At 52.7% G+C, this 27,647-nt stretch overlaps 7 protein-coding genes and 1 pseudogene across 8 annotated transcripts, besides 1 other annotated feature; 5 read left to right on the top strand and 3 right to left on the bottom strand.

Moving 5' to 3' along the window:
- Positions 1-47: 47 nt before the first annotated feature.
- On the bottom strand, positions 48-5,084 carry NCS54_01080900 (Hypothetical protein; the record flags this gene model as incomplete). Its single annotated transcript, XM_053156103.1, has 1 exon — positions 48-5,084. The coding sequence occupies one exon, from the start codon at positions 5,082-5,084 to the stop codon at positions 48-50; it is 5,037 nt and encodes a 1,678-aa protein (XP_053012078.1).
- Positions 5,085-7,464: 2,380 nt separating this feature from the next.
- NCS54_01080800 (NACHT domain-containing protein) lies at positions 7,465-9,958 on the bottom strand (the record flags this gene model as incomplete). Its single annotated transcript, XM_053156102.1, has 5 exons — positions 7,465-7,513; positions 7,606-8,300; positions 8,544-8,857; positions 8,907-9,558; positions 9,608-9,958. 5 exons carry the CDS (start codon positions 9,956-9,958, stop codon positions 7,465-7,467), a joined length of 2,061 nt encoding a protein of 686 aa, XP_053012077.1.
- A 939-nt stretch (positions 9,959-10,897) lies between these two features.
- On the top strand, positions 10,898-12,741 carry NCS54_01080700 (Hypothetical protein; the record flags this gene model as incomplete). Its single annotated transcript, XM_053156101.1, has 3 exons — positions 10,898-11,116; positions 11,179-11,645; positions 11,700-12,741. 3 exons carry the CDS (start codon positions 10,898-10,900, stop codon positions 12,739-12,741), a joined length of 1,728 nt encoding a protein of 575 aa, XP_053012076.1.
- A 583-nt stretch (positions 12,742-13,324) lies between these two features.
- On the top strand, positions 13,325-13,957 carry NCS54_01080600 (annotated as a pseudogene). Its single transcript has 2 exons — positions 13,325-13,484; positions 13,536-13,957.
- Positions 13,325-13,957: a sequence feature.
- Positions 13,958-15,071: 1,114 nt separating this feature from the next.
- Positions 15,072-17,200, top strand: NCS54_01080500 (NB-ARC domain-containing protein; the record flags this gene model as incomplete). The annotated part of the gene is made up of 2 exons (XM_053156100.1): positions 15,072-15,577; positions 15,628-17,200. The coding sequence occupies 2 exons, from the start codon at positions 15,072-15,074 to the stop codon at positions 17,198-17,200; spliced, it is 2,079 nt and encodes a 692-aa protein (XP_053012075.1).
- Positions 17,201-17,483: 283 nt separating this feature from the next.
- On the bottom strand, positions 17,484-20,801 carry NCS54_01080400 (Hypothetical protein; the record flags this gene model as incomplete). Its single annotated transcript, XM_053156099.1, has 1 exon — positions 17,484-20,801. The coding sequence occupies one exon, from the start codon at positions 20,799-20,801 to the stop codon at positions 17,484-17,486; it is 3,318 nt and encodes a 1,105-aa protein (XP_053012074.1).
- A 2,979-nt stretch (positions 20,802-23,780) lies between these two features.
- NCS54_01080300 (Hypothetical protein) lies at positions 23,781-24,558 on the top strand (the record flags this gene model as incomplete). Its single annotated transcript, XM_053156098.1, has 4 exons — positions 23,781-24,000; positions 24,050-24,176; positions 24,231-24,361; positions 24,422-24,558. The coding sequence occupies 4 exons, from the start codon at positions 23,781-23,783 to the stop codon at positions 24,556-24,558; spliced, it is 615 nt and encodes a 204-aa protein (XP_053012073.1).
- Positions 24,559-25,567: 1,009 nt separating this feature from the next.
- NCS54_01080200 (Hypothetical protein) lies at positions 25,568-27,632 on the top strand (the record flags this gene model as incomplete). The annotated part of the gene is made up of 2 exons (XM_053156097.1): positions 25,568-26,447; positions 26,527-27,632. The coding sequence occupies 2 exons, from the start codon at positions 25,568-25,570 to the stop codon at positions 27,630-27,632; spliced, it is 1,986 nt and encodes a 661-aa protein (XP_053012072.1).
- Between the last annotated feature and the right edge of the window lie 15 nt (positions 27,633-27,647).

Genomic DNA, 27,647 nt, shown 5'->3' with positions numbered 1-27,647 from the left:
GCATGTATCGTAAATAACAGCGTATGCCTTCCACTAAATATTATTGTTTAAAAGGTGAACATGAAAGCAAGTGAGACGACTCCGAGAGCAATCATCCATCCATCAATGCCCAGACGAAGGCCTCTTCCCTCCACGACTACCATGGTCGGAGCGGACGCGGGTGACTCGGTCGCTGCATCCGACAGCGTCGTGATGCTCCTTGTCGCTACTGGCGCTTGATTGCCTGCCTGGCCACTGCCCGGGGCATCACTGGAACCACCTTGCTCTCTATTTCCAGCCGTGCGGTCACCTTCTGAATCCGCAGCAGAGGTCGGCACTTCCTGAACCAGAGTGGAAACCACGGAGGCATCGACATTCGAAGGAGCCGTAGATCCAGTTTGTTCCTTTCCGTTACCCCCAGAAACAGGCAGAGATTGTCTGGGACCAGGGATGGTGACTGAGGATCCCTGATACTGAATCTGAGAGGCAGAATGCAGCGCATCGCCCTGGGTAACAGGCACATCCGAGGTTGGGCGCTGTGTGACCTGGACAGGCTGTGTATACGTGATCGTAACTGGATGTTCCGCGCACTTCTTGCAGACTGATGTGACAGTCGTGATGCTCTCGACGTCACTCGTTACACATGGGACAGTGTATGTCACCGTTACCGGCGCCGACCAACTGGGGTCGGAGCAGACAGATGTAATGACTGTCACAGCATGCGTCTCAGTGACGACACCGGGCTTGGGTGAGGTTGTGTCAGGGTGAAGAGAGGTGTGTCCTGGGGCTTGATAGTGTGTCTTGGAAGTTGAAGAAGAGTCTGTTGTGCCCTCTGAACTCTGGTTCGGCAAGGAGGGCGTCGGATAGGTGTGTTCTGACTTGGTGGAAATGCTCGCCCGGGAGCTCTCAAGACTTGATACAGAGCTGCTAATGTCGGGAACAGATGCAGTAGTAGTGGCATAGACGTGCGTTGGTTCGGACGTGGAAACGTCAGATCGGGAGGTCTCAAGAGTTGGCACAGAGTCAGTAGTAGTACTGCCCGGGTCTGACTCGGTAGTCGTGGGATAAGCGTGCGTTGACTCAGAGACGGAGATGGAAATGTCGGTTTCAGAGCTCTCGAGACTCGACACAGAACTAGTATAATCTGTGGCGGACGTGGTAATTGTCTCGTTGGCCGGGCGAACAGTAGAAGAGCCACTGGTCAACGTCAAGGTGGTATCCGAGGATGCATCAGTGGTAGTCGGCAAGACCAAACTGGAAGTCTCCGAAGCTGTCTCAGACCATGTCGAAAAGGTAGTGTTTGCAGCTCGAGTGGGGGTCTCAGTGGCTGTAAAGCTAGTAGTCGTTGCCTCTGTCGAGACATGTGTGGTCATGTTGCGGGTTGGGGTCATAGTCGTGAGTGAAACACTCTCCGTGGTGCTCACAACAGGACCCGGCCGGTCGACCTCGCCTGAGAAGAAATTGTCCGGCCTGCTTCTTGCGTACAGAGCATACTGCAGAGTGCGAACGTCGAAGCCGACCGTGGTCCCGTTGGTGAGCTCTATCGCCAGGCTGTAGGACATGTCGATTGTCCAAGAACCCTTGAAACCGAGCATGTTGGCGATCTTGAAGGCCAAGACTTCATTCTCGGCGACTTTGCCCGTGTACTTGGACCGGAAAGTCTTGACTTGGCAGCGCTGGACGGCCTCTGCAGTTATGTCCCTGGACTTGACAATCTTGTTCTCGTGGTCAAACTCGGTGCCAATGACAACAGAAGTTCCATCGCAGAGGAATCCATCATCTGTCGAAGCTTGGCTGGCAACAAGGGCCACCGAGTTCCATGGTCCCAGCTGACCGGGAACCTCGATGTCAAACTCATAGATAGGTCGGTCATCGATAGTCTTCTCGAGCTGGTGCTCATAGACTTTTGTTCTGTCGACAGCACTGTAATAAACCGGGGGGTAGAACTTTTCGCCCACAGTCGCAATCTCAATAAAGTACGTTCCCGCCTGGAGGTCTGCCTGGAGGTCTTCGCTGAACCGGCAATAGAGATAAAAGTCGCCGACGATATCTTTATGCCACTCCGCCCAGTCATTCAAGGTGATCAAGTAGACGGAGGTGTCCTTGTCAAAGCTAGCGGTTCCCACCAGATTCGACCCCTGATCCATCACGTACTCCTTCTCAGCGACGTCGACGATCTCGGCTGGGAGAGCGAAACTGACGAACGTATCGGCGGGGACACGGTTGGGTATCCTGATCTGGACGTGCAGCTCCATCCAGTCACCGGGGGCGTTCATCGTGCGGGACTGGGTGCCTTGACGGGCAAGGGACAGGTCAACAAAGGCATTCGCCAATCCGGTCGGGGTGGACTTTGCCCTGAGAGTTGTAGTGATTCCGGGGACTGAAGCGGTAGTCTCCACCGCAACGCCAGACGTCGTGGTGCTGGGGGTAGTTGTTTCCGACAAGCTGGCGACAGTAGATGTGGGAAGGCTCTCTGTCGTCGCTGTTGTACTGGTCTGTCCGGGAATCGGATCATCACCATACTGGATGCTAAATGCATCCGAAAGGAATAGCTGCCAGTCCTTCGCATTGCTGGGATCTCCAAACATGCGAAGAGCCCTGCTGAGAATCTTGTACTTCCCCGACGGAATCGCCGTCCCGTTGGAGAAGCTCTGGAACCTCGTAAAGCCAACGCTGCTGAACCGCACGGGGAACGTGATGGGGAAGTTAACATAGCTTCCAAACACATCCGGCTGGCTCCTCAGCGATCCGGACCATGCCTTTGACGATGCGCCCGCGACAAAGGGATATTCAAAGTCGTCGACGGTCCAGTCTTCGCCAACGAGGTCAAGGGAGAACTCGTACGTGCCGTAGCGCAGGGCGTAGTAAATCTCGGGTGATTCGAGTTCATCGGGCTTGTACGGCAAGTTCTTCCAGTTGATGGGGTATAGGAAGCCGTCGTTTGAGTCGTAGCGGAAGGGCAAGGGGGCACCCTCGAGGGGCGTCCAGTTGTATGTTGATACTTCGACGCCCATGTACGGCACGGTGATAAACTCCTCGTTGGTTCCTTGGAAGACAATCTTGCCGCTCCATAGAGCACCGCTGTCGGGCTCAACATCCGGGGGGTTGATGGTAACCTGGATGCCACGCGTTGCGCCGGCTGCGATGGTGATGCTGTCAGGTGCCTCGATGGACCCTTGGCCCTTCAGCAAAGGAGGGTAATAGATCATCGGATACCAGTACTCATCCCTCGACTGCACCGTAGCGGCCGCCACGTGAGACACCTTGTACGTGACCGCCTCTGAACCGGTATTCCGCAGGGTGATGGTATGTGTCTTGACCCGATTGTCTGTATCGTTCAGTGAGATGAGCGGCTCCGACACAAGAACAGTCTCGTAGTCCATCAGCTTGACAGCATCGACCAGTCCAGCAGCCTGCTGCGCCAGAGACGCAATCTCACTGACAACTTCTCCCATCGCCGCATCATAAGATGGAAGAAGAGCAGCAGTGGACGCAATCCTGCGGAAGAACTCCTCCCCATCCTTCTTCCGGCTGCTAAAGAACAGAGCCGCGATACCAGCCATGTAAGGCGTCGAAAAGGATGTTCCCGAAGCAATAGCGTAGTCATTCTCGGGAAACGCTCCGTAAACAGCTCCTCCAGGTGCCGCGATACTGGGGGAAAAGTCATTCTCAAAGGTCAAACCCCAGGAAGAGAAAGCAGAAACTTGTCCCGCGCTAGGATAGTCCTGCTCTGAAACTTCAGCGTCTGCATCAGCCTCGACTTCGAGAGTCAGGTTCCGACCCGAAGCAACCTGCTTCTTCACCCATTCCCCAACAGAAGCATCCGTCGTGGCATAGAGGTGCACCTCAGGGCTGACCGTGACGTCTGAGTCGTAAAACACGCCTTGGTTGTACGAGTCAAAGATGAGGAAGTAACCGAAGCCCATGCTGGACAGGAAGTTGTACGACTTTCCTGAGAAGCAGATACCTCTCTTGATCATAACGGCTTCATCTTCGCTGCCGTAGAGAGTGGGGTCGCAGGAATCGCCCTCGTCGAACTGAAGCGGTACACTCGTCGACTCGTTGAGCTTCTGCCCATCTGGAGTCACGTACCGCAGCTCGAGGGTCTCGCCAGATGAGGAGGCGAGGGTGGCAGGCCATCCGAGCACCTTCTTCGAGTTGACGGATGCAACAGAGACAACGCCCCGGCCGGAAGCAGGAGAGCTGGCGTAAAAGACGCCTTGTTCTCCAGAGTTGCCAGCCGCAATGAGCACTAGCCTCCTCTCAGCGATCTCACTCGCAACTCGAGACATGACTGAGCCAGAGTATCCGTTGTCCAAACCGAGAGACAGCGATACAATATCACAGTCATCAGCGTCGGCTGCGAGCAGGCCCTTGAGGACAATGTCGTTTGGCGTGCTCCCTTCACAGCCAAAGACCTTGTACATGTACACCTCTGCCTCGGGTGCGACACCGACAAAGTCCTTGCTCTGGCCGACGATGACGGATGAGACAAAGGTGCCGTGGCCGTTGCAGTCTTGAATATCGGTGCTATCGTCAAGCATGTTCTTTCCGCCAGCGATTCTGCCAGACAGGACAGGATGAGACGCATCTGCACCACTGTCGACGACACAAACACGCTGGCCCTTGCCCTTGAGACCTCGTTTGTGAAGCTCCTCAACTCGGGTGACTTCGTGAGGGTTCCATTTTGGGCTGGCATTGTTGGTGTCAAACTCGACGTCGAGTGTGATGGCGTAGACGGGCCAGGCATCCACAACACCTGGGACATCCTTCAGCTGGCCGAGGGTCATGTTCCCATCGTTGTTGATCTCGACAGAAACTGCCTGGAAACCACCAGACGCCGAGGTCAAGTCCTCTGCCACGCTTGCATCGTAGCCAAGTGACTCGATCTCGCCGATGAGAGCGGAACCTCTGGGGCCGATGTCTCGGCTTTGAAGGGAAGTGCCGGGTTCGAGCTCGACGATGTATTTCCCAGGGATGATTGCCGGGCCGGATGCTTCGATGGGCTTTCGTGAGGCTTTGATGCTGTCTGCATCCCAGGCAAGGGTCCCAGATAGGCTGATAAGAGTCACCAAAGCGGCTCCCCTCAACCAGAGTGAAACCATCCCGTCGGCTCAAGAGAGTGATCGGCTTGGCCCACTTGTTCAAAAGAGTGAAAAGGGTTAGGAGAGGAAACGAACGGCTAGGATGCTATATCACTCAAACTCAGGCTGTCAAATTGTCTCGGCATTGAGCCGCCTTTATGAGTCCCGGAACCTCTGAATCCTGCAAGCCAAGAAGTGCTCAACCTCGTATTATCAATGCCGACTTCGGAATCACATCACGTCTTGTCTCCGCTTCGTTTATGATAACGGTTCAATTGGTCATCGCCAAGAAACCTTTTCTTCAAGCCACCTGCCGTTCGTGATTGCAGTCACGGACATTACTAGCCGTACCTGGCTGCAGCCGTTCCTTGTTTGATGGGGCACCCAAGATGCTGGTCCCAAGGCTATCCCGGATTGGTGGAATCATCGAGTTTTCGGGCTATTGAGGACCGGCTCGACAGGGGCTCAGGAACGATTGCACGAGCAAAGTTGTACTAGAAATGGGCCAGGCTGTGGACCACCCTTGGTTGATAGGCCAGGATATCTAGACCGGTCACATCTAATCTTATCTGATCATCTGATAAACAGGCCCTGGTCCGTGCCGGAACCGACGCCGAAACAGCCGAGCACTGAACAAGTGTCAATGGGTATGCACTTTTCGTGCGGATTCCCGGGTTTCATGGGATGGTGCCGCCGAAGTCAGGTGAGCACCAGGAGATACTGTCATTCCTGACACACGTGCAATATCTGCTCCCCTATATATTGGCAAGATTTTGAGCTTGTAACGTATGCAGCACCCCATAGCTCATCCCCTATCACCGATATGCTCGAAATTTAAGCCAATCTGCTGAAAAGCTAGCTTAGTGATAAGATATATGAAACATTTTTTCTCTCTGTCGCATTGGTAGATTGTGTCCAATACAATCTTGTGTCACAATTCCTTCTTTCTCAACTTACCTCGACTAACCCAGCCCTCGTCGCATCGACAAGATCCAACGCACACCGTAAATCCATGGAAAGGTAGGCTTTCCCTCTTAGCCCCGATAGCAGATCTCCAAGCCTGTTGAATATCTCTGAATACTGGAGTTCTGAGCTGGTCCCACGTTTCAGAAACTCGTTAATGGTTAATAGTAATCCGGCACACATTTGGGTGGCCTCCAATTTATGACTCGGGGTGTAACCCTCCGTCAAATCTGCCCATTCTCTTTCAAATCTCCAAAAGCATAGGTGGAAGGCGGTTGCTCCCGGCTTCGACTCAGGGTTTCCCCAACTGAGCACGAAGATGTCATCTGAAGAGAGATTCGAACTGAGGCACAAGTCGAGACTGGCACCACCATTGAGCAGAGCTTCCACGACGTGTGCTAGACCTTGATGCGCCGCCGCCATGAGAGGTGTGACGTGGGCGTGGACCGTCGTTGCATCAGGGTCAGCCCCATTGCGCAAGAGATGGTGTACTGTTTCCACGTCTTCGGCATAGTGTAAGGGACGAACTCCAAAATGATCCCCAATGTCTGGGTCCGCCTTGCTTGTAACGAGTATTTTCGTCAACCGTGGCATTTCCGCCTTGACAGCCCACATGAGAGGGGTGTCTCCGGCTTCATCCCTCGCGTTAATATCAGCACCGTGCTGTATCAGGAACTCCATGGCCGCCTCTTGGAAGCCCGAGTCAGCATGAGCCTGTCTTGCACACAGACGATGACAAGCGGTTTCCAGCCTGGGCCCATACCCCGTGCGACCCAACGATGCGTCTCGAAGCACCAGAGCGGTGAACAGTCCCAAATTTGATTTTTCAATGGCCGTGAACAGGAGAGGGATCTCATCATCATTGGTGACGGTGATGTCGGCCCCAGATTCGACCAGACGCTGCGAAAGTTCCATCAAGTCATGTTGGATAGATAGCTGAAGGGGACTCTGGTGTATCGTTGCACGACCACCGTTAGGATCTGCCCCCTTTGAGAGCAACTCAAAAGCCAGCGATGTATATTCGTGGTCAACGGCGAGATGCAGAGTCGACGGGTAATTATCCAGAAACAGGTCAGGATCATCCCAGTAGTTGGCTAGAAAGAGGATATACCCCTTCTCGTCATGCGATTTACAAGCAGATATCATGCTCAAGCGAACGCCTAGTTGCAAAAGCTTTTCTGAGAGGTTGGGGCTCGGGGAATTTGCTATGGTTGGTTTGAATGGTTGACAACCCAACTTGATGAAGGCTTGCAGAATTGATGCTTCATAGCCTGGATATGCGAGGTAGAGAGGTGCTAACCACCCCAAACCTTCCCCTTCAATTTGAATGCTGGAAACTCCAGATGAAACAGCACTCTCTGCGGCTTCAAGGACGTCCCGTAGGTGACCTGGATCGTCCGAGTGCAGGTAGTGTTGGAATAGCGCTGCATGCCCGTTGCTAAGGGCCCAAGCCGCTGCCTCGGACACCGAGCCCCAGGGCAATGAATCTGAAACAATTGGGTGAGCTATCAAATTCCTCCAGAGTTGGAGCAGCCCATGCTGATCGCCACTCCATATGTTCCGGGTTGATGAGAGCCACTTGTTCCGTGCGTAGTCAAGGAAGAGGTGAACATCGTCACGCACCCTCCACTTTTCGCTCTGCAATTTGTACGATAGCCTTTCCAAGTCGACTTTGGGATCACGGCGACGCTTGTGTTTCGCCAGTAGACTGAAGGCTTTGCGGGATGCTTCTGACGACATGACCGACCCAGCCGTCGCGTGAGGCACTTGTCCAAAAGAGACTTTCTGCGCTGTCGATACTCGGTTCTCGAAAACACTGTAGTTCAGGTAGGTGACGCAGACGGCTCCGAGGGCTCTTTCTGCTTCTTCGAGGTCAAAGTGAAAGGCATGAGTTTTGACATCTGAGGAAGGAGTCGTGAGGTGTAGAAGCACACTGTAGTGGATAAACCTGACACGGAAATCCTCCTCGTCAATATCCAGCAGGCTGCCTCCATAAGCCGAAATGAGTGCTTTCCCAGACCTTGAAAGTGTTGAGTTGTCCCAAGTGGTGTTTCCTGGTTCGACATTGGACGCCACGCGTAGTTCGTCCATGCTTAGAGGTGGCTCTGCTGACGCGACCAACTTGAAGAGCTTACTGCCGTATTTTCCGTCGCGCATCCGCGACAGCGCTTTTTCGAACGCTCCCGGTAGGTCTTTTGGTAGGTTACCCAATATGTCGAGAATTTCCGCGTCTGATCGCAGCTCTTGGGTGTATCTAGGGCAGATGTCCTCCATCTGAAGAGAGAGCCACAATAACATGCCCTGACATCCCACAAGGAGCTGTTCCTCCACCAACCTCTTCAGCTCTGTTGCCAACGGTCTGATAGTATTCCATCTCGATATTTCTGCTGCAAGGTAGGCGCGGATCTCTTCGGACCTGTCTGCAGTTTCCATGGAGAGAGTCCATATCTCACCCAGGTTTGACCTCGCCATTGAGTAGCATGCCGACGTGGGCCGTGAGGAGCACAAAAGGCTTACCCATCGATGCTCTCGCAGATGGTGTAATTGGCCGAAAATGTCGTCTACTTCTTCTTGGGGCATCTCATCAAGCCCGTCAAGCACAAAGATTCCTCTCCAATTGGAGGGTGTTGCTTTCAGCAAGATGTCAATGTACTCTTCAGGCATTGCGTGAGCATATGGAACTGTTTCTAGTTGCTTGAGGAATGACATGAGTGAAGGCTCCAGAGCAGGATTTTGCAATGCCTGTCCTACAATGCTACCTAGCAACGTGCTGGCAGATAGGGTCTTTGGGTTGCCACTCTGGCAGAAGAAGTATGACACAGTTACAGCGCCTATGATCTAGGTTAGCATCTGTAAGATCATAGAAAGGTTAGAACCAACCCTGGGGATCCATGGACGGTGCGGTCAAGGTCAGGTGAGCAACGGCAGCAGCCATTGTTACCGTCTTTCCTGACCCAAGGTTACCCTTGAGCCAAAGGACGGATTCAGCCTTGGAGGATAGCCAGCTCTTGTACGCAGCTGTCTCATACATCCAGCTTGACGTGCCTCTCTTCCTTTCCCTTCGCCAGATGAGGTTGAACTCGCCTTGATTCGGGCACAGAGAGGTAAGCAGCTGATGCTTGCGCGTATCTTTTTGTTGAATTGCGGACTCTCGTGACATGGTGACCTGCAGTCGATTGAATCGCTCCAAGAGTGATGAATGGCTTTGGAGATCGGCTTTGGCAAAGAGGATTGTCGCACGTTTCTCGATTAACTGGGCCCAGGTTGTGAGGTCTGACTCCAGCGGTTTAAAAACCGCGTCGAAGGTGGATGTAAACGACGCTGCAAGCTGGGATAGGGCAGACTTGGCACAATCGTGCACAATCTTCTTGTAGATGTTGACCATGACGATGGTGTACTCGCACATGTAGGATTGAAGGGTCGAGCACCTGGGAAATAACATGGCGAAATCTTTGTGAAGGGACAAGGATTGCCCCAGTCTTAGCATCATGTTCGTGACATTTTCGAAGTATGACAGAAAGGAAAGTGATGTCTAGCGCCCGTTAGTACATGAGGCACTTTCATGATTCGATCAGGCCAACCTCAAGAGACAAGCGAACCACGGCCCAGACACCGCAAGCAATGAGGTTCTGTGAGCCTCCCACCAGAACATCGCCGATGGGAGCAAATTGGCGCATGCGTTCCAGGATGGCCACAAGTCGAGTGCCATATGGCCTCCATGATCGGTGAGCTCGAGCGCCATCCCTGTTGATCTCCTCAGTGAGCCTAATGATGTCGTCTGGACTAGGGGGGCTTTGTGACTGCAAGTTCTTGAATCTGGCGCGTTGGTTCTTGTTGCTGAGAGAAGCGTTGAACTCCGAAATGGCCTGGGCGAGCCTGATCTCTGGCTTCAGCTTCGCCGCGAAGCCGACGGCCGAGGATAAGTCCTTCATTGGTCTGATGGGCAAAAGATCCGTTTTCCTGTTCGTCACGCTAGCCTCATATTCGATACTTGGTGCATTTTTTCTTGTGGAGCCAGATGGCCCCAAGCAGAAAGTAGCTAGCGAAAGGAGAGTTGACAGAAGGAAGATGGGATGGGGTGGTCGAGTTGAAATGTCGGCTCGGCTGTGCGGGGTCTGACCTTGATTGTGACCATCCCAGTGGCTGAACATTGCAGAGACTTCATTGGTTTTGATTGCAGGGGGATACAAATGAGGCAGAGTGGCATTTTCTTGGCTGGAGAGGAAGTGAAGGGGGATCTGAGGCTGTGCGTGGGCGATGAAGGGGCGAAACCATGCAACTTTGAGCTTAAGGTTGAACAGTTGAAACGGTGGATGCGTTCCTACCTAGGTATGGATATCAATGGTCAGTTTGAAACTGATTTTAATTTGCTCCTTGCAACCACGCATCGTGTGAATAGCGGAAAGGACTTGCGCGTTACCTCACCAGGCTCGGTCTCCCAGAAGCCAACATGAAGACCATGTACTGTCTTAACAACCCAACTAAAGGCAGAGCAGCGCCGGGTCTGCTCCTTTCGAGAATTGTTGACCTGTTGCTCAAGCTCCCTACCTGTTTCAAGACTTGCCTGCCATCCAGCGGCAACACCTCAAACCCCAACTCAAATATTCAACTCAACCGAGCTTCGAGGCTGGCTCTCGTTTCAGAGGAAATCTCCATATTTTAAATATTCCTGTACCTTCTGATATCCGGCGACATTTCACGCATGGAAATGATACCCCGCATCCCGGCTCAGCTTCGCTAAGCCCTTCCAGCCAAGAAAATGCTTGTCGCCTCCCTATTGGTCCATAAATGAATCAGCCTCGGCACAAGGCATTTCCTGCTCCGTCGTGATCATGCCATCCGCGCCCCGCGGAACTGCAAGGCCGCCCACCATGTCAAACATGTCCTCTCTCCAATCTGCCATCCAGGCGTCAGGCCGCCTGCAAGCTGTTGCCGAAGCTTTGTGCATCGACACGTCTTGCGTCCAGTTCTGCGCCACCCTCCAGGTAGTGCTGGCAGACATCGTCAAGTGGCTCCGGACATTGCCCGACGATCGAGACTCGGAGCGAGAGGCGACTGCACTCCTCGGTCAATTAGAGGGTCTCTGCCAGGTGATCAAAACGCGCTATCCTGCTTCAAATCCGGGATACGACTGACTATGGAAAGCATGTAGCCGCAAGATGCAGGACAGGCTTCAGCCTTACCGGAGGGTCCTTACTCAGGCCTTGACCTGCTTATGGCTGACGCTGATGCTGTGATACCGATTATTCGCAACTTGGCCAGTTCCAAGGCATGCCAACGACAACGGAGGACTGTTTTGGCTTGCCTCGAGTCATTTCTGCCTCAAATTTCCGAAGAGAAAATCGCCGTCTCACCCTCCGATGCCGATCTCCGCGCAGCAAGCGATGATCCACCAGAGTATGGCAAAGAGATAGTGTCTCTTCACCGGGCTCTCTTCGCGCACTGCCGCTGTGCAAAGTCCGAAAAAGTTGTTGCCCATATTAGACTGCATAACAGTGTTCAAGACGATACTAAGGTAACATTCGGGGTCATCTTCAAGGCACACCCACACCATGATGGGTGTGGCTCTGATTGCCCACCCTGGTGGCAAGACACGCAGATATCTGTGCAGCGAACAGTGTGAGTTCCAACAAGGTCTTTCTAATAAATTTGCATGTACTAACTTAGCGATAGAACTTTTGAAGACCCCTCCACATGTCAATTTGAGCAAGTTGGGCTTGATTCAGATCCTTCTTTCTGTACATACATCTCAACACAAGAGGAGCAAGGTCTAGTGCTCTTGTACTTTTCGGTCCTGGGTCAGAGGCTCTACTTTGAAACTCACGATGACCCCCCAAGACTCTGGGAGCTCGACAGACCTAGTATATCTCTTGGTCGGCTTCTGGGAGAGATATGTGAGTCAGGCAACGACCTGACCGAAAAGATGAAGGAGGTCCTCTCATGGCTCTTGGTCAAAGCTGTTTGGCAATATTACCGCTCTCCGTGGATGCGTGAGCCATGTAACAAGGAGAGCGTGCATTTCCTTTTCGAAAGACGAAGAACAGATGAAGGTGAAGAACTCACGGGCATCTTTGTTAACGAGCCTCTTCTTTCCGTCTCCATCGTTCCCAACCCACGTGGGACTGAGACCAGCAACCCAGGATATCAGATTGCACCAGGCGTTAAGAAACCAGGTCGCCCGCTACTTTTTGGGAGACCACTTCACCCAATACCCAAGATCCTAGCTCTCGGTGTCATGCTGATTGAGATCCAACTTGGGCGGCCGATAGAAAGCCTTTACGGTGAGGCCGAATGGTCTCAGTATTGTCCCAAAGGAAAGGCGAACCCAAACACCAACTTCAAGATCTGCCGGGACCTAATCGCCAAGCCGCACTTCTTTGCAGACATCTCGGATCCTCTGGAAAATCTCATTAAGAACTGTATTCAGCCGAATAACCTTTTTGTGCCACCGCATGTTAGGGACGAGGAGGGTATCCGAGAAGCATTGTACAGGTTGGTCAATCGGCTGGAGGTTTATCTTTCCAAGAGGAAGCCGAATAGCGTGAAGCCATTGAGCTTGCCACGGATTTCTGCCTCGGGACAGGCATCAATGTCCAAGATGACTTCTCCGCCAATGTCTGCGCCGGCCAGACCGTCAGTGTCTCGAGTGCTTGCTAGCAGCCAATATCGAGTAGGCCCTCCAAAGACAGAACCGCACCCCTTCATTCAGGCCTGATTGGCCCAGGATTTGTCACGTTTGAACAGGATCTAGTAGTTAGACGGGTAAATAGACTTTGCACCAAATATTATCGTTTTCATTCTCTACCTACGGTCGTTCACGACACCTTGAGGTTATTTTCGCTCCTTGTCTCAGGTCATGCACCCACGTCCAGGCAGGGAAGGTGCACAGGATCCTGCCATTGGCAGCCCGATTTTCGGGATGGGGTTTACTCCGACGCAGGCGCAGGCGCATGCGCATGCAACCCCGCTCACCACCAACACGACAGCCTCAATCCAAATATTGCAATGGGTGTTTTCCCATCCGAGGAAGCGTCTTTTTTGTCATGTCAACCGCTCAGCATATGGTGGCTACAGGCCAGCCCTTCGATGCAGAGTCCCAAGATGATCGGCCTCGAGGTCCCAACGAATCCCAAGCCAACAAGGAAAGGGCTGAAGTCCAGATCGACGCTTACCTATCTGGCTCAGACAGTCGAGCGACGGACACTGCAGGCATCCAGCGTCGGACCCTAGAGTGCCAAGCCCTTTTCGAGGCTTGTCAGAAAAACTCGCATCTTTCTGGTGATGACTGGATCGACAAGATGTCAGCAGAGTTCAACTGGTGGTCTCTGGGTATTGGGGCAGCGAAAGGAGGACATTCCTCGTTGGATTATCGCGTGCAGACCCGGGACGACGTGCGTAATGTTTTAGTTAATCTTCTCGACAGTTTGGTCACATCATTAGCGAAGTACATCGATGCAGGTATGCCCATGTTCCCTTTCCTCGCATGGTTCTCTCAACTGACGCGACAAGCATCCGAATCCTGCTCTCCCTCTACCTTGACTGCCACACTGGCACAAGTCAATGATCTGCAGGGATCAACAGCACATGGCTCAGAGTCACAACCTTCCGAGGATGGTTCAATAATTGATGAGCAGAGATACTATATCGAAACGACAATCCGATTCTTGTCACAGATTTCCATGGCCATCCGCAAGTCAGGGACCAAATTTAGACACCAGCGGGTGGATAAACTCCTGGCCGCTAGGGAACCAGAACTGAAGGAATTCAGGGACTATATGAGACACTTCCTTTTGATGAGCCCTACAAAGGTTCACGCCTTGCATGGAATCTTGCATCAGCACTCTCTGACAGGCGACCCAACCTGGAAGATCCTGTGGATCGCTCTGAAGGCCTACTTCACGGATATTCGAAGACTGACTCCAGTGCAAAATCGGCTCATACAGGCAAACGTGGTTAGACGTAATTGATTTGACCTATACCTTGCGCGATACCATCGAAAGATGCGAGTTCAGAAAGGCCCGGAGTTGCCCCGGGTCCAAGCCGCGACAGTAACCATAATGCCGCCCAAAGAACCACCCGCTCCAGCTCCGAGCCAGAGCCGCGTCTCACAGACCTCATCAAAACGAGACGAGACCATCCCCATTCAACCTTTAAGGACCGAGGGCTCTCAGCGATCCTCGCAGTCGGCGACCAAGATCGGCAGTTTCGTCATGCCTCAGCTCCCTCAACAACAGAAAGCCAGGTCTGTCAGCACAAAGTTGTCTCAAGGAGTCCTCAAACAGGACTATCCAAAGTGTCCAGGAGCCGAAGGTGAAAGCTTCTGGTGCCCGTACTGCGCCCAACTGCTGGATTCTTCATATTCTGATTCGAAGAAGAACAAACGTTGGCGGTAAGCGCACCCAACACCTGTCAGAATTATCTAACTCCTTTAGTGGCCATGTAGTCGAGGATTTGAGCCCCTATGTGTGCGTGTATGAGGATTGTGACAACCCTGACGCCATGTATGTGACAACACTCGAATGGAAGAAGCACATCCGAGAAAGACACTCCCGAGCCCAATGGATTTGCGACCCTTGCTGGTTGAATTCTGAGTCTCCTGAAGAATTCGAGTTCGACACTGAAGAGGAATGGCACACGCATACTCTAACGGAACATGAGGATGAGGTGGAAGAGGACGACTTGCCGGACCTTGCTGAACTCAGCCAGCGCACAGGGGTCCCCCCTATCGCGTGCCCACTGTGTTACGAGGACGCGTCTCTTCGAAACCCCGAGACTGACAAACATTTGGCTGAGCATCTTCATTCTTTCGCACTCCAAGCTCTCCCATGGGAGGTGACGGGATTTGATGACGAAACACAAGTCTCTATGGGATCAGTCCTCAGGAAGTCCCATGACTCGGGAGACATCGAAGAGTCAATACCCGACAAACACCAAGAAGATGACGACGAGATGACAGATTGCCAAACCCTCTTGACGGCTATCATCAGTCGTTCCCGAGCAGGCATTTATGTGAGCAGTGACAGTCTTTTAGACTTGCTGACAGAGATGGGAAATTGCCTTGAGGACCTATCCGCACGTTTGAACGACTCCAACCCCTCGCTCAGGTTTGAGATCTCGTCTTGCGTAGCACGCCTGGGAAGTATTTTACAAAGGAGCCAAGACAAATCCTTTGATTTCCTAAAACCATCCTCCATTGACCCCTTTGAGCAAGACCTTGCCGAGGGCTTCAGATCTTTACAACACTTGGCGGGGCTTTCACTGGTCGACTCTCTGGAGGCATACAACATTCATGGGCCGAGAATGATGGGCTACTTAGAAACTTCCGAAGCAGTTGAAACGGCCAGATCTGACAAAGCCCGAGATCCTGAGAATTGGGATATAGACAGCAGCGATGGGGTCCATATTGATGCTCCCTCTGTCAAGCGTATCATTCCATACGAGCGGAACAGCCAATTCATTGCTCGACCAGAACTCTCCGAGAAGATTTTTGGCATCATTCCTACTTCATACCAGTTCCAGAGCGGGGCACTATGGGGAGTGGGTGGGAGCGGGTTAGTCTACTTGTTTCTTGTGTCTCAGACGCCAACTAACTTGACCACAGTAAAACTCAACTTGCCCTGGAATACGCATATGCCCGTTGCAAGGACCCCAATTGCTATGTCTTTTGGGTGCGTGCCGACAATGCGGCAACGTTCACGGCAGATTACCGTCTAATCGCCAAAGAGCTTGGGGTTGAACAACACCTCAAAGGTGATGACCTGCTTGCTGCAGTCTGCAGCAGTATCGAGGCCCACCAACCATGGGTACTCATTCTCGATGGCGCAGATGATTTGATGCTGTTCAGCAGGAAAGAAGATTCGGAGTACTTCAACAGCCTGTTTGATTTCGTCCCCAAAGGGCCGAGGGGGGCTGTTCTCTGGACGACCCGCGATTCGAACGTTTGGCGGTTGATTCCCAAACCTCTCCGCTGCCTCGAGATCACTAGTATGAAACGTTCCGAAGCCAGGAAGCTCTTCGCGTCAACAAGACGCCAGATGGCCATGTACCGAGAGGCCGCGGGCATGAGAGATGGAACAGATCGTTTATTGGACGAGTTGCAGTGTCTTCCACTCGCCATTGTGCAGGCCGGATCATACATGCGGCATACCGATGCATCCATCCACGACTATATGACTCTCCTTGTACAGAGTAAGCAGCGGTCAAGGTTCGTCGTGTCTAAATGGAGCGTTGGCGTCGTTCTTTTTACTTCAGCCATCTCGCTTGATTGGATCCGCCAGCAGAACAGGGCTGCATATGAGATGGTTCATGTCCTTGCCCACCTAGACAACCGCAACATCACACTCACCTTGTTGTCCGAACTCATCAGGGATACGGAGGACGCTACCAACAGGAAAGACCCCCAAAGACTATCAAGAGCCACAGAGGAATTGGCAACCTTGCATCTCATCTCACCAGCAGGCAGAGGATGTCAAAGTTTCGAAATGCATCCAACTTTGCAGGACGCTGTGCGAGACTGTCAGGATGATACAGGATCGGCTTCCTGGTCCATCTTCCTCGCAAAAGCCCTGAGCCTGACAATAAGACTTTTTTCCGTTAACCACGCTGTGAGTGTGTGTAAGCGGGCAGAAACAGGCGCAAGAGAAAATGAGGCTACTGCTCTCCTTCGTCAAGTGTCGAGGCTTCTTGATGACGAAGAGCGGTGGCTAGAGAAAGAGTCTGTGGATAAACGAGTGCTGGAGCTCCAAGAGAAGGTTCTTGGTACATTGCACCCTGAAACCGGCAGCAGCTCCATGTCACTTGCGGCAACATTCTTTCAACAGGGTCGTTCTGACAAGGCCATGGAACTAGCCACCAGAGCCCTGGAGATTCGACACAACACGTGGGGGGAAAATATCTCTTACACCATGAAGAGCAAGGTGGCGATCGGGATGATATTCCACCAACAGGGCCTGTACCATGAAGCCGAGGCCGCCTACTGTGAGGTGTTGAATCTTCAGATCCAGGGATCCGGGCTGGAAATGGAGGCCCGCCCTTATGTTATCGACTGCCTCGCCTGGACCTGCTACGTCCAAGGCCGTTACGAAGAAGCCGAGACCCATTTGGATACTGCATGGACCTTGCATCGGGAATTTAACGGCGACCAACATCCAGATACGCTACAGGCCCTTCATTAGCTTGCCGTTATTGTCCATATGAATGGCCATCCTGACAGGGGGGTCGAGTTGATGCAGACCTGCGTGGAATCAAGACGCGAGGTTTTGGGGTATGCTCACCCATTGACGAATGTATCTACATTGCTTCTTGAAGAGTGGAAGACAGAGGAGAAAAGTTCACAAGCTGTTGAATAGCTGTTCCAGGACTGATGTGGTCAGGTTTATGCAGAACGAAGGGGGCCCTTGGAATATCTGAAAGATTTTCAGTTACTATGCTATGTACGCCTAAAAACTACCGACACGTTCACCATGCGATCTTGGCGACAATCGACCCAGGGAACTTTCTCACAATGAGCTTCCTAATCTCATCCACAAACAGAATACCAAGTCCAAGAGGAATAGGAATCAGCCAAAACTCAATGGGCACCGAAGCAGTGTCGAACAGGTTCTGAATCCCTGGCACCTCAGTGACAAAGATGGCAATGACCAAGCTGATGAGCATGCTGAGGATCAGCCAGGGATTGCGGTGAGGCTTGGTGATTGGATCCGCCTGGAAGATGCTCAGACGACGGTTTCGCACGGCGAGGATGTTGCCCCATTGGAGGAAGACGAGCGTCACGAAGTAGACGCACTGGCCTGTGTTGTTGAACTTGATCAGTTCCTCCTGTGTGTAGCCGCGGTACCCAGCCGAGTAACCCTCAAACAGGAAGAAGAGCTCCGAAACGGGCATCTTGGCATGTCGGTACATGTAGAGGAAGAACATGGAGTGCGCAGTGATGGTCTCCATGAAACCAGTGAAGAGGTAAGCTTGGGTGTAGATCTTGGCGTTGATGAGATGATCATGCTTGTGGTTGCGAGGCGGCAGGGACAACAGGTCGAATTCTTCTTTCTCCATGATGAGAGAGAGACTCAGGAAGAGATCGGTAAAAACGCAAATGATGATCATGAGGAATGCGCTCAAGGGGAGGGGAACACCGAAGAAGACGTTGAGGATGACGGGCCAGATCTCGGACCAACTTCCGGCGGGGAGGAGGTAGGAGATGACCTTTTGGAGGTTCTGGAAGACGAGGCGACCGAGACGCATGGCATCGATGATGGAGTCGAAGCGATCGAGGAGAACAAGGTCAGCAGCTTCAATGGCGACATCGCTGCCACTGACAATGGCAACACCAACGTCAGCAGCTCGAAGAGCAGGAGCATCGTTGACACCATCACCAGTAACAGCGACAACATTGTCACGAGCACGAAGCTCAGTAACGATGCGAAGCTTCTGCTCGGGAGTAGTTCGCGCAAAGACGACCTCCTCGTAGGCGCAGACAACGTCCCAATCCTGTTCGTTCAACCGGCTGAGATTGGAACCCTCGAGGAGCAGACTCCGGTTAAGAATAGGGGCACGTTCCTTCTTCTTAGACTTGCTCTTCTCCGAGATGGGTTCTCCAGTAGAGTGAAGGGTGTCAATGGTGTCGGGGTCGCTGGTACCGGTGAAGATGCCAGTGTTGCGAGCAATTGCAGCGGCAGTCAAGGCGTAGTCTCCGGTAACCATGAAGAAGCGAGTTCCAGCGCGACGGCATTGCTCAACGGTGGCAGGGATCTCAGGACGGTGAGGGTCAATAATTCCAAGCATTCCAACAACAGTGAGGTCGTGAATTGCGGAGTGGGTAATCTCATCGCTGAAAGCGTTTGTTCCGGCAACAGCGCGGGGAGTAATGAGTTTCTCACACAGGACAATAACTCGTTCAGCCCGACGAGAAGCTTCATCTTGGATCTCCTGGAACTTCTGACGAGCCTCGCGGTTGAGGGCCTGAACAGAGTTGGTTTCCGAAGACCAGTACTTGGTGCAGCCAGCAAGAAGAATATCAGGAGCACCCTTGATGATAGCACGGTATTTTCCACGGTTGTCATCAGACTGGAAGAGGGCAAGCATCCATTTGTTCTTGGAGTTGAAAGGAACCTCAAAGACCCGTTGAGTTGTCTTCTTCAAGCTGTCACCAGCAGATCCAGATGCAGCAAACCGAAAGACGGCAGTATCAGTGGCATTGCCTTGTATTTTTCGCTCGGGGATCGGAAGATGGATCGTAGTCGGGTCGAAGGATGCGTCGTTGCAGAGAAGGGCAGCGCGATGCAAGGCCACAGCAGCCTGGCTAGGCTCGGTGGCTTCATGCAAAAGGTGAAAGTCATCGGCAGAGTCAAGCTTCTGATCAACAAAAGCCACAGAGTTGACAAACATCTGGTTCTGAGTCAAAGTACCAGTCTTGTCTGAGCAAATGACATTGACGCAACCAAGAGTCTCAACAGTGGACAGACCCTTTGGCAAGACATTGACAGCCTTCATGCGACGAGCAACCATCATCAACGTCAACGCGACAGCGACAGGCATACCCTCGGGGATAAAGGCGACGATGCATGCCATGACGTTGACAAGCATGGCTGGGACGCTGAGGAAGTCAGGGTGGTCGACACGGAGCCAACCAGCCCAGGTGAAGAGGATTAGGAGAGCCAGGAAGATGGTCATGCAGACGATGATCTTGACGAAGCGGGTGATCTCTCGCTGGATGAGAGCAGCAGAGTCCTTGACGCCAGCAGTAGAACTTGCGATGCGACCCATGACAGAACGGGGACCAGTGAGGATGACAACACCGACACCATTGCCATTCATGACTGTTGTACCCATGAAGGCAATGTTGCGACTCTCGAGAAAGTTGCGATCAGTCTGGTCAACAGCACCCTCAATCTCATCAGACTCTCCAGTGAGGACAGAGCGATCAAAGCGAATGTCACCAGAGTGGCTGATGAGACGAAGATCAGCTGGGACCTTGTCGCCGACCTGAAGGTGAACAACATCACCAGCCACGAGTCCAATGGTAGGCAAGCTCTTGAGGTCTCCATCTCTCTTGACCAAAGCGAACGAAGGCAACAGGTCGAGAATGGCATTCATAGTCTTGGCAGTAGACCAATCCTGAAAGGCGGAAAAGCCAGCCTGGAGGAAGATGACAATGATGATCAGAACAGCAAGGGATAGGTTCTGCACGGAAGGAGGGTTGCTCAGGGGCTGCCAGCAGAGGAAGAAGATGATGGCACCAACCCAGAGAACCGAACAGAAACCACCAAAGATGTACTTCAAAGTTCTCTTGATGTAGTTCGTCTTGGGATGAGGCAGAGAGTTGTTTCCATCACGCTCTAGACGGACTCCAGCAGCATGCTCAGAGAGACCGACACCAGGGCTGACGTTGAGTTGCTGGCAAAGCTGCTCAACCTGCACCTCGTGGTACTGGAGATTCGCAAAGTAATCTTCATCCTCCTTATTCTTGAGGGCCTTGGGGTCCTTGGCATCCTCGAGCTCAGGCTCATGTTGCTTCGCTTCGGTGACCTGTATAGACAAGGTACGGTATTCGATCTGGACGCCCGAGTAGGGAGAGGAAGCGGGCATCTGGCTGCGGGTGCTAGATCGCGAGCGAGACCGACGACGAGAAAGGGTACGAGTCAGACCAAGAGGTGCATCCTGCTCATCAGGTGCACCGTCTCGACCACGACCGTGACGGTTACCATCCTGGAAGGTGATTCTCGGGTTCTGTGCGGCCTCAAGATCGACCTCCTTTGTGGTCTGGATGTCTGGATCTGGCATCTTGACGGGCGCAGTATCTGCAGGAGAAGCAGGGGAGAAGAAATAGGAGGGTAGCAGAGACAACAAGGGGTAAGTGACACGGTCGGTAATGGTAGAGTGAGAAGGATTGCAGTATGGATTGACAGCGAGATATAGGTACACTCTTCAAAATTCCTCTCTTTCTCGAGGAGGCCTCCCTGCCTCAAATACGCATTACGATGCAGCGCATAGGGAAAATCCCTCATACATATTTTTACAATGGGTGAGTGGAAACCGTTATGAAATGGTGAGTAGAGGTTGGTGATGCTATACACGAGCGGTACACGCACCAACAGCGAGATGATCGTGTGGGTGATGGTCCCAACCTGTCTCACAGGACTAGCCACTACAAGGGACCTAATAATGTACATCGTCAAGCTCCAGCCCTCGTCTAGACCCTGCTGACGGGCGCTGGGTGTGGGAAATGACGACTCGGTCATGTCTAACCAGATGTGGGCGTCCGCGTTTCTGATATCCCTTTGACCTTGCCTGTGGCTCGGGATGCCGAATCTGGGTCATGTACTGTATACTCCACGTGCCCGTCGCGCGCTCGGTTAACATGTAATTATCTCATAATATCACCCTGAGAAATTTTTCTTATGGGGGGGAAAGGGTTTGACGCCTCTTACGAGGTTTGGGTCAAGCTCATCCGTTGGTGCGACCTGAGCGGGGAGGGACTTTTGCAGCGTGGCATGTGAAAGCGATGCACAGTAGGCTCTTCAAACGCATAGAATAAGACCATTGGGAACAAAGACGGTTTAGAAAAGGAATATCATCTCTGAGCACTGTCCTTTTCTTCAAGACCCTACCCCTGATCAAGGTGACATCTCGTAGAATAAGGTATTCACATTAACGTGGGTGCAGCCGTCTTGGCATCATCATAGCGTGTGTAACCGAAGCTGCCAAATTCGGCAGTGGCAGTGCTCGGCGTAATTGGGCTCCGTCATTGGCTGCTCCATCCTCTAGCTCGAAGGGACAACACCCTCTGGGGCGAGAGCCTCCAGATCTGAAATGCCTCATACAAACCTGAGAAGGCGGTCGAGAAAATCAGGTTTTCGTAAAAGAGGGGGTGGCTATGGAGCGCTTGCTGTTCTGCTAGACAGCCAGCTGTGAGAGCACCAACGCACCATACGCACACACGCACGCACGCATGGCTGCATGAGAAAACAAACTCGTCACATCGCAAGCGGGGTGAGACAAGAGTCACTGCACGGCGGGTTTCCCAATCTTGCGTCTCCGCAGATGTCCATCTCTTGGCACGCCAAGGATCACCACGACCCTTGTCCTCGTCCTCACCTCCTTCATCTCCAAGCCGCGACAGCCCTCGAAAGTCAACCCCTCCCAGGTGGGTGAAACAAAACAGTGCCAGTCCTCGCGTGTCCCCCCTTTCCTCACCGCCACCGTGTCTCTGTGACTTCCGGGTAGCTGACCTCCCTCTGCTCGGCCGCCATCCACGCCCAAACTTAACTAGTTGTGCTCGTGATTCTTGGCCCGTCAAGAGCCGCTTACCCGGATGACGACACACAAGAAAGTTGCCGATTGCCACAAGGTTTTTCGAGGCTGTATCATGTAAGACGGCCAATCAAAAGTTACGACAGCCAGTCAGAACTACGAGCGCCATGCGTTCACGGCAGTCCCAGACCAAAGGCGACGCGACGCGCGTACAGGGTAAGAATGGAGATGACATATAAATAGGGGTAATCGCGAAAAAGATGATTATCCCGTTTCCGTGCCGAAATGGAGATCCATTTTTGCTACAGTGAGAGCTTCAAGGCCATGCAATCGGCGACGATTGACGACCTATTCATTGCCATCTCCGTGTGAGGTCTCCTGGTTGCCCCGTCCACGCATCAGCGCGCCTCACGCTTTGGTCTAGCATCATCTCAGCAACGATGTTTTCCAACCAGTACAACCACCCCTTTTTTCTATTCCAAAATTTACGCATTTTTTTTTATTATTTATTTATGTTGCAAACAATCTGATCCCTGGTGAGAAAATGAGCATCGGTTCAACCAGTGCCTAGTCAAAGGAACCGACTCATGACCACTTTGAAATGTGCATGTCACAAAGAGAAAGGCAGAAAAGTGAAAGAGAGAGAGAGAGAGAGAGAGAGAGAACCATTCTAGCACCATGTGCCTAATAGCTAAGTGATTTTTTTCTCATTATTTTCTAAGCGGCCCACAGGCAAGTCTTCTGGCTATGTGGTAGCCGACTCACTTTCCTGTGCAAGGTGATCATTTGCAGCAGTGCTTTGTGCCACCATTATGTTGAAAATTGAGTTCTTTGCCCTGATGACTGTTGCTCTCTTTGATGATGAGGAGAGAACTGTCGCAATCATCAAAATTCCATCTTTTAGAGTCATGGGGTGAGAGGCCAGTTCTCAAAGATGCCCACCGCCGTTTGGGTTATTGGCTCTGTGAGACATGCATAGCAACTTGCTCTGTCCGCCACCTCGTTATGTTAGGGATTATCGTTGCGACTCATGGCTTCTTTTTCATATATTGAGATACCACATGAAGCAAGTAAGCCCAATCCATCGGGACAGAAAAATGACTGACTCTTTTGTTTGACAGCGCCGCGTCCCTACAGCATTGCCACCGCCAGGCAGTCGCCACGCTACAACGTCACTCAATATCATTTTCATGGTGTTTCTGCGCTTGTGAGACAGACAAGGCTGAAAGTCCAAGGCAAAAGACCTCTAGAGACTATTGGCTTGGCCTACATCATTCCCATGCAGGGTCCATTCAGCTGTGTTGGAATAAGCCAGTCATGTCTTGAATAGTCCGCCACAATTGGGATACCGACTCCTGCCAAGACATCAAGACATTCTTTTTCCTTTGTTTTCAACCTCGACCTTTGAACCCTTCAAATACTTAAACCTCGATAATTCCCTCTCGCGGGTCGAGCATCGTCGTACTGATTCCTCTCTCAATCTTGCTCGCCGCTACACGATAAACCACGATGCACAGCCTCGCCTTCTTTGCCGCGCAGCTCCTGGCGCTCACTACCACCGTCCGCGCAAGCCCAGGCCCAGCCCTTACTCTGCCACCCGCGAATTTGGCGGAACGAGACGCGAGTTCGACACAAATCAGCACGTCATACTACGCTCTCGCTACGACTCAGGTTCCGAGAGATGAATACTACGTCGGGATGGGCAAGAACGGGACCAGGGGAAACTACTGTTAGTCGCAATGTTCCCTCATGAATTTCTAGCTACTAAGGTTTCTCAGACTGGGTGTCGTGCATCAATGAACCTTTTACAACCATCAGCAGTTTTGGCGGATGCGGACGCGACGATGTGTATACTCGATGCTCGGGCAGAACAGCGTTAGGAATCGACGGTGGTGAAGTTCTATGGTACGGCATCTCGGGATTTCGGTCACTCTGCTTTGGTACTGATGATTGCTGCAGTGATGTGGAATGCGTTACGCACAGGATCTATCAGGACCTTGATGTAACAACGTGGACTCCCTTCCTGGGTTGCGGCAGGGGAACCAGCACAATGAACCTCCTGCGGACATCAACTCATTCGGGCGATCAAGGTTAGTTATCGGCGACTTAACACCATGTGTTGGTAGGAATGTACTCACGCAAGTTTGCAGATGCAACCACCACAACAGGATCCCTCACAACGACGACAGCAACTGATGAGCCTAATCTTGGTACCGAGTTACGACCCTACTTTGGGATGGCCCGTCTGATAGCCCTCGTTGGTGTGATTGCACTCGTTCAGCTGTAATTGACACCGATGGCGTAAATTGTTCTTCTTGGTGAGGTGGAGCGGCCTTCCCAGCTCTTCATGCAGGTGCGCAGAATCTTGCCTGCAGCTCTTGGGGGCTTGGCTCTTCTCTGCAACTCGACCTTGCAGGTGCTTCTTTTTATAGGCGGACTTGCACACTGCTCCGCAATGCTACCCCTTGGGCGTGCGAGCTTTTGAAGGGAAAGAAGAACTGCCGGGAGAGGGGGTTGCTATGAACCCATGTAGACATTCTTGTCAAGTTTTGCATCTTCATCTATAATAGTCCTGGATTGATCATTACAGCAAGGCCTGTTTTCAATAGAATATCCAAGAAACCCCCACATTGACTATGCCCTTGAAATTCAAATCCATTACGCAACAATTTGCCTTTAAGCCTCTCCAGGGAGGCTGTCCAGGAAAAGACGTGAAAATGCAACAGACGTGCGATGGCATCTTGTACAAACTTACATTGTAAAAGCCCAGTATGTTCAAGTCACTAGCAACAACAAACAGCTCTCTCCCGATGCCAAGATCACTCATTGCATGATACCCCACGGGGAAAACTCGCCTTCCCCATATCTCGCCAAGCCTCCCCCTCCTGGGCGCCATGAGGTTTTCTCATGCCTCCGGTGGAGAGCGGGGAGGCGGGTGATATTGGATAAACCCTGGGCCGCCCTTGCTGCTACAGTACGGCCCTGACTCGGGCTCTCCAATTAAAAGGTAAAGTTTAAACAAAGTTAGATGAGCCATCCCTGCTGGAGTCGTATCTCTGCCCCCGGGACTGAGACCAACAACTCCGGTGGGGGTGGGTATCGCATCCTCCTCCGGTGGGCGCCCAAGACATGAATGACGGCATCTCAGCCCCGGCGGCGGAGATAAGGGAACGCCAAAACATCCTGGACAACCTCTCTCTGGCTAAAAGCTGGCGCTGTCATAAGTTGGTTGAGAGAAGCTGATGCATGAACCAACGTTTCTGCCATTACCCTCAAAGTAACCTATCAAAGAAACCATGCTTCTTCGTCAAGAAAACACCCTCGTCTTCAGATATGACGCCGAGGAGCTCTGGGTGCAGCCCTGGGGCCCAAACGCCTTCCGCGTGCGGTCCACAAAGTCTAGCATGATGCCGACAGAGAACTGGGCCCTCCTCCCAGCCCAGCCCGTCGAGCCCGAGATTCACATCTCGGACGACGCTGCCGTCATCACCAACGGAAAGGCCAAGGTTCACATCTCAAACCTGGGCAAGCTCGTCCTCGGCAACTCCCGCGGCACTGTGTCGATTGAGGAGTACGTCCGCAACAGACGCGATCTGCTCGACCCCAAGTGCAGCGCCATTGAGGTTGAGGCGCGCGAGTTCAAGGGCATCCCCAGCACCGACAACTTCCGCCTCACCATGCGGTGGGAGAGCCCCGACCCGGATGAGAAGATCTTTGGTATGGGACAGTATCAGCAGCCCTGGCTCGACCTCAAGGGCCAAGATCTTGAGCTGGCCCATCGCAACTCACAGGCCAGCGTCCCGTTCGCCCTCTCGTCGCTCGGATACGGCATCCTGTGGAATAACCCTTCCATCGGGCGTGCCGTGTTTGGAAAGAACATTACTACGTTCGAAGCCTACTCAACAAAGGCCCTAGACTACTGGGTCGTGTTTGGGGACTCGCCAGCCGAGATCGTCGAGAGTTACGCTGGTGTGACGGGTAAGGTTCCAATGATGCCTGAGTACGGGTTGGGATTCTGGCAATGCAAACTTCGTTATCAATCCCAGCAAGAGCTGCTCGAAGTTGCACGGCAGTACAAGGCGCGCAATATACCCCTCGATCTCATCGTTATCGATTTCTTCCACTGGCCTAAGCAAGGAGAGTGGAAATTTGACCCTACGTACTGGCCTGATCCCGGTAAGTTGCATTCTTTGCCCTCAAGGGACCGCTTCAGAGCGTTGTGACAGAGGAGAGGAAACAGGCTGATCTTTGATAGACGCCATGGTTAGAGAGCTCAAGGACATGGGCGTTGAGCTAATGGTCTCAATATGGCCAACGGTCGACAAGAAGTCAGAGAACTACCACCATATGCTTGAGCACGGCTATCTCATCCGTACGGACCGCGGTGTGCGCACCGGCCTCGATTTCGAGGGCGAGACGATTCATATCGACGTGACAAATCCCAGGGCACGGGAGTGGCTGTGGTCGGTCATCAGGAGGAACTACTTCGCAAAGGGCATCAAGACCTTTTGGCTAGACGAGGCCGAGCCTGAGTACACGGCCTACGACTTTGATAACTACCGGTACTTCCTTGGATCCAACTCAACCATCGGCAATGTCTATCCCGTAGAGTATGCCAAAGCTTTCTACGAGGGACAACGGAGTGAAGGCCAAGCCGACATTGTCAACCTGGCCCGTTGCGCCTGGGCCGGCAGCCAGAGGTATGGCGCCCTGGTCTGGAGCGGTGACATCGCCTCATCGTGGGCTAGCTTCAGAAATCAGCTGGCAGCCGGTCTCAGCATGGCCATCGCCGGCATACCCTGGTGGACGACCGACATTGGCGGCTTCCACGGGGGTGACCCGGACGACCCCAAGTTCCGCGAGCTCTTTGTGCGATGGTTCCAATGGGGCGCCTTCTGTCCCGTCATGAGGCTCCACGGCGATCGGGAGCCGCGACAGCCTCAGCAAGGCACCACAGGCGGCGCTACCTGCTGCAGCGGCGCAGCCAACGAGGTGTGGTCGTATGGGCCCGAGGTCTATGATATTTGCCGCAAGTATATCCAGGTCCGCGAGAGCTTGCGGGGCTATACAAGGCGGCTGATGAGGGAGGCCCACGAAAAAGGAAGCCCCATCATGAGGCCACTGTTTTACGAGTTTCCGGGGGATAAGAGGTCGTGGGAGACGCCAACCCAGTACATGTACGGGGACAGATATCTCGTCTGCCCAGTGCTGGAGGCTGGCGCCCGCACTCTCGAGGTTTACCTTCCGCCCTTGGAAGACGAATCCAAGTGGACTCACTTGAACGGCGGCGAGACCTACTCTGGAGGCCAAGTTGCCAAGGTTGCTTGCCCACTAGATGAGATGCCAGTATTTATGAGGTAGTGGCCATTTGGTGGA

Source organism: Fusarium falciforme, chromosome 8, assembly GCF_026873545.1.
Source record: "Fusarium falciforme chromosome 8, complete sequence".
Classification (NCBI taxonomy): Eukaryota; Fungi; Ascomycota; class Sordariomycetes; order Hypocreales; family Nectriaceae; genus Fusarium; species Fusarium falciforme.
The sequence above is the reverse complement of the archived record's forward strand: the minus strand, read 5'-3'. Positions and strand labels throughout refer to the sequence as shown.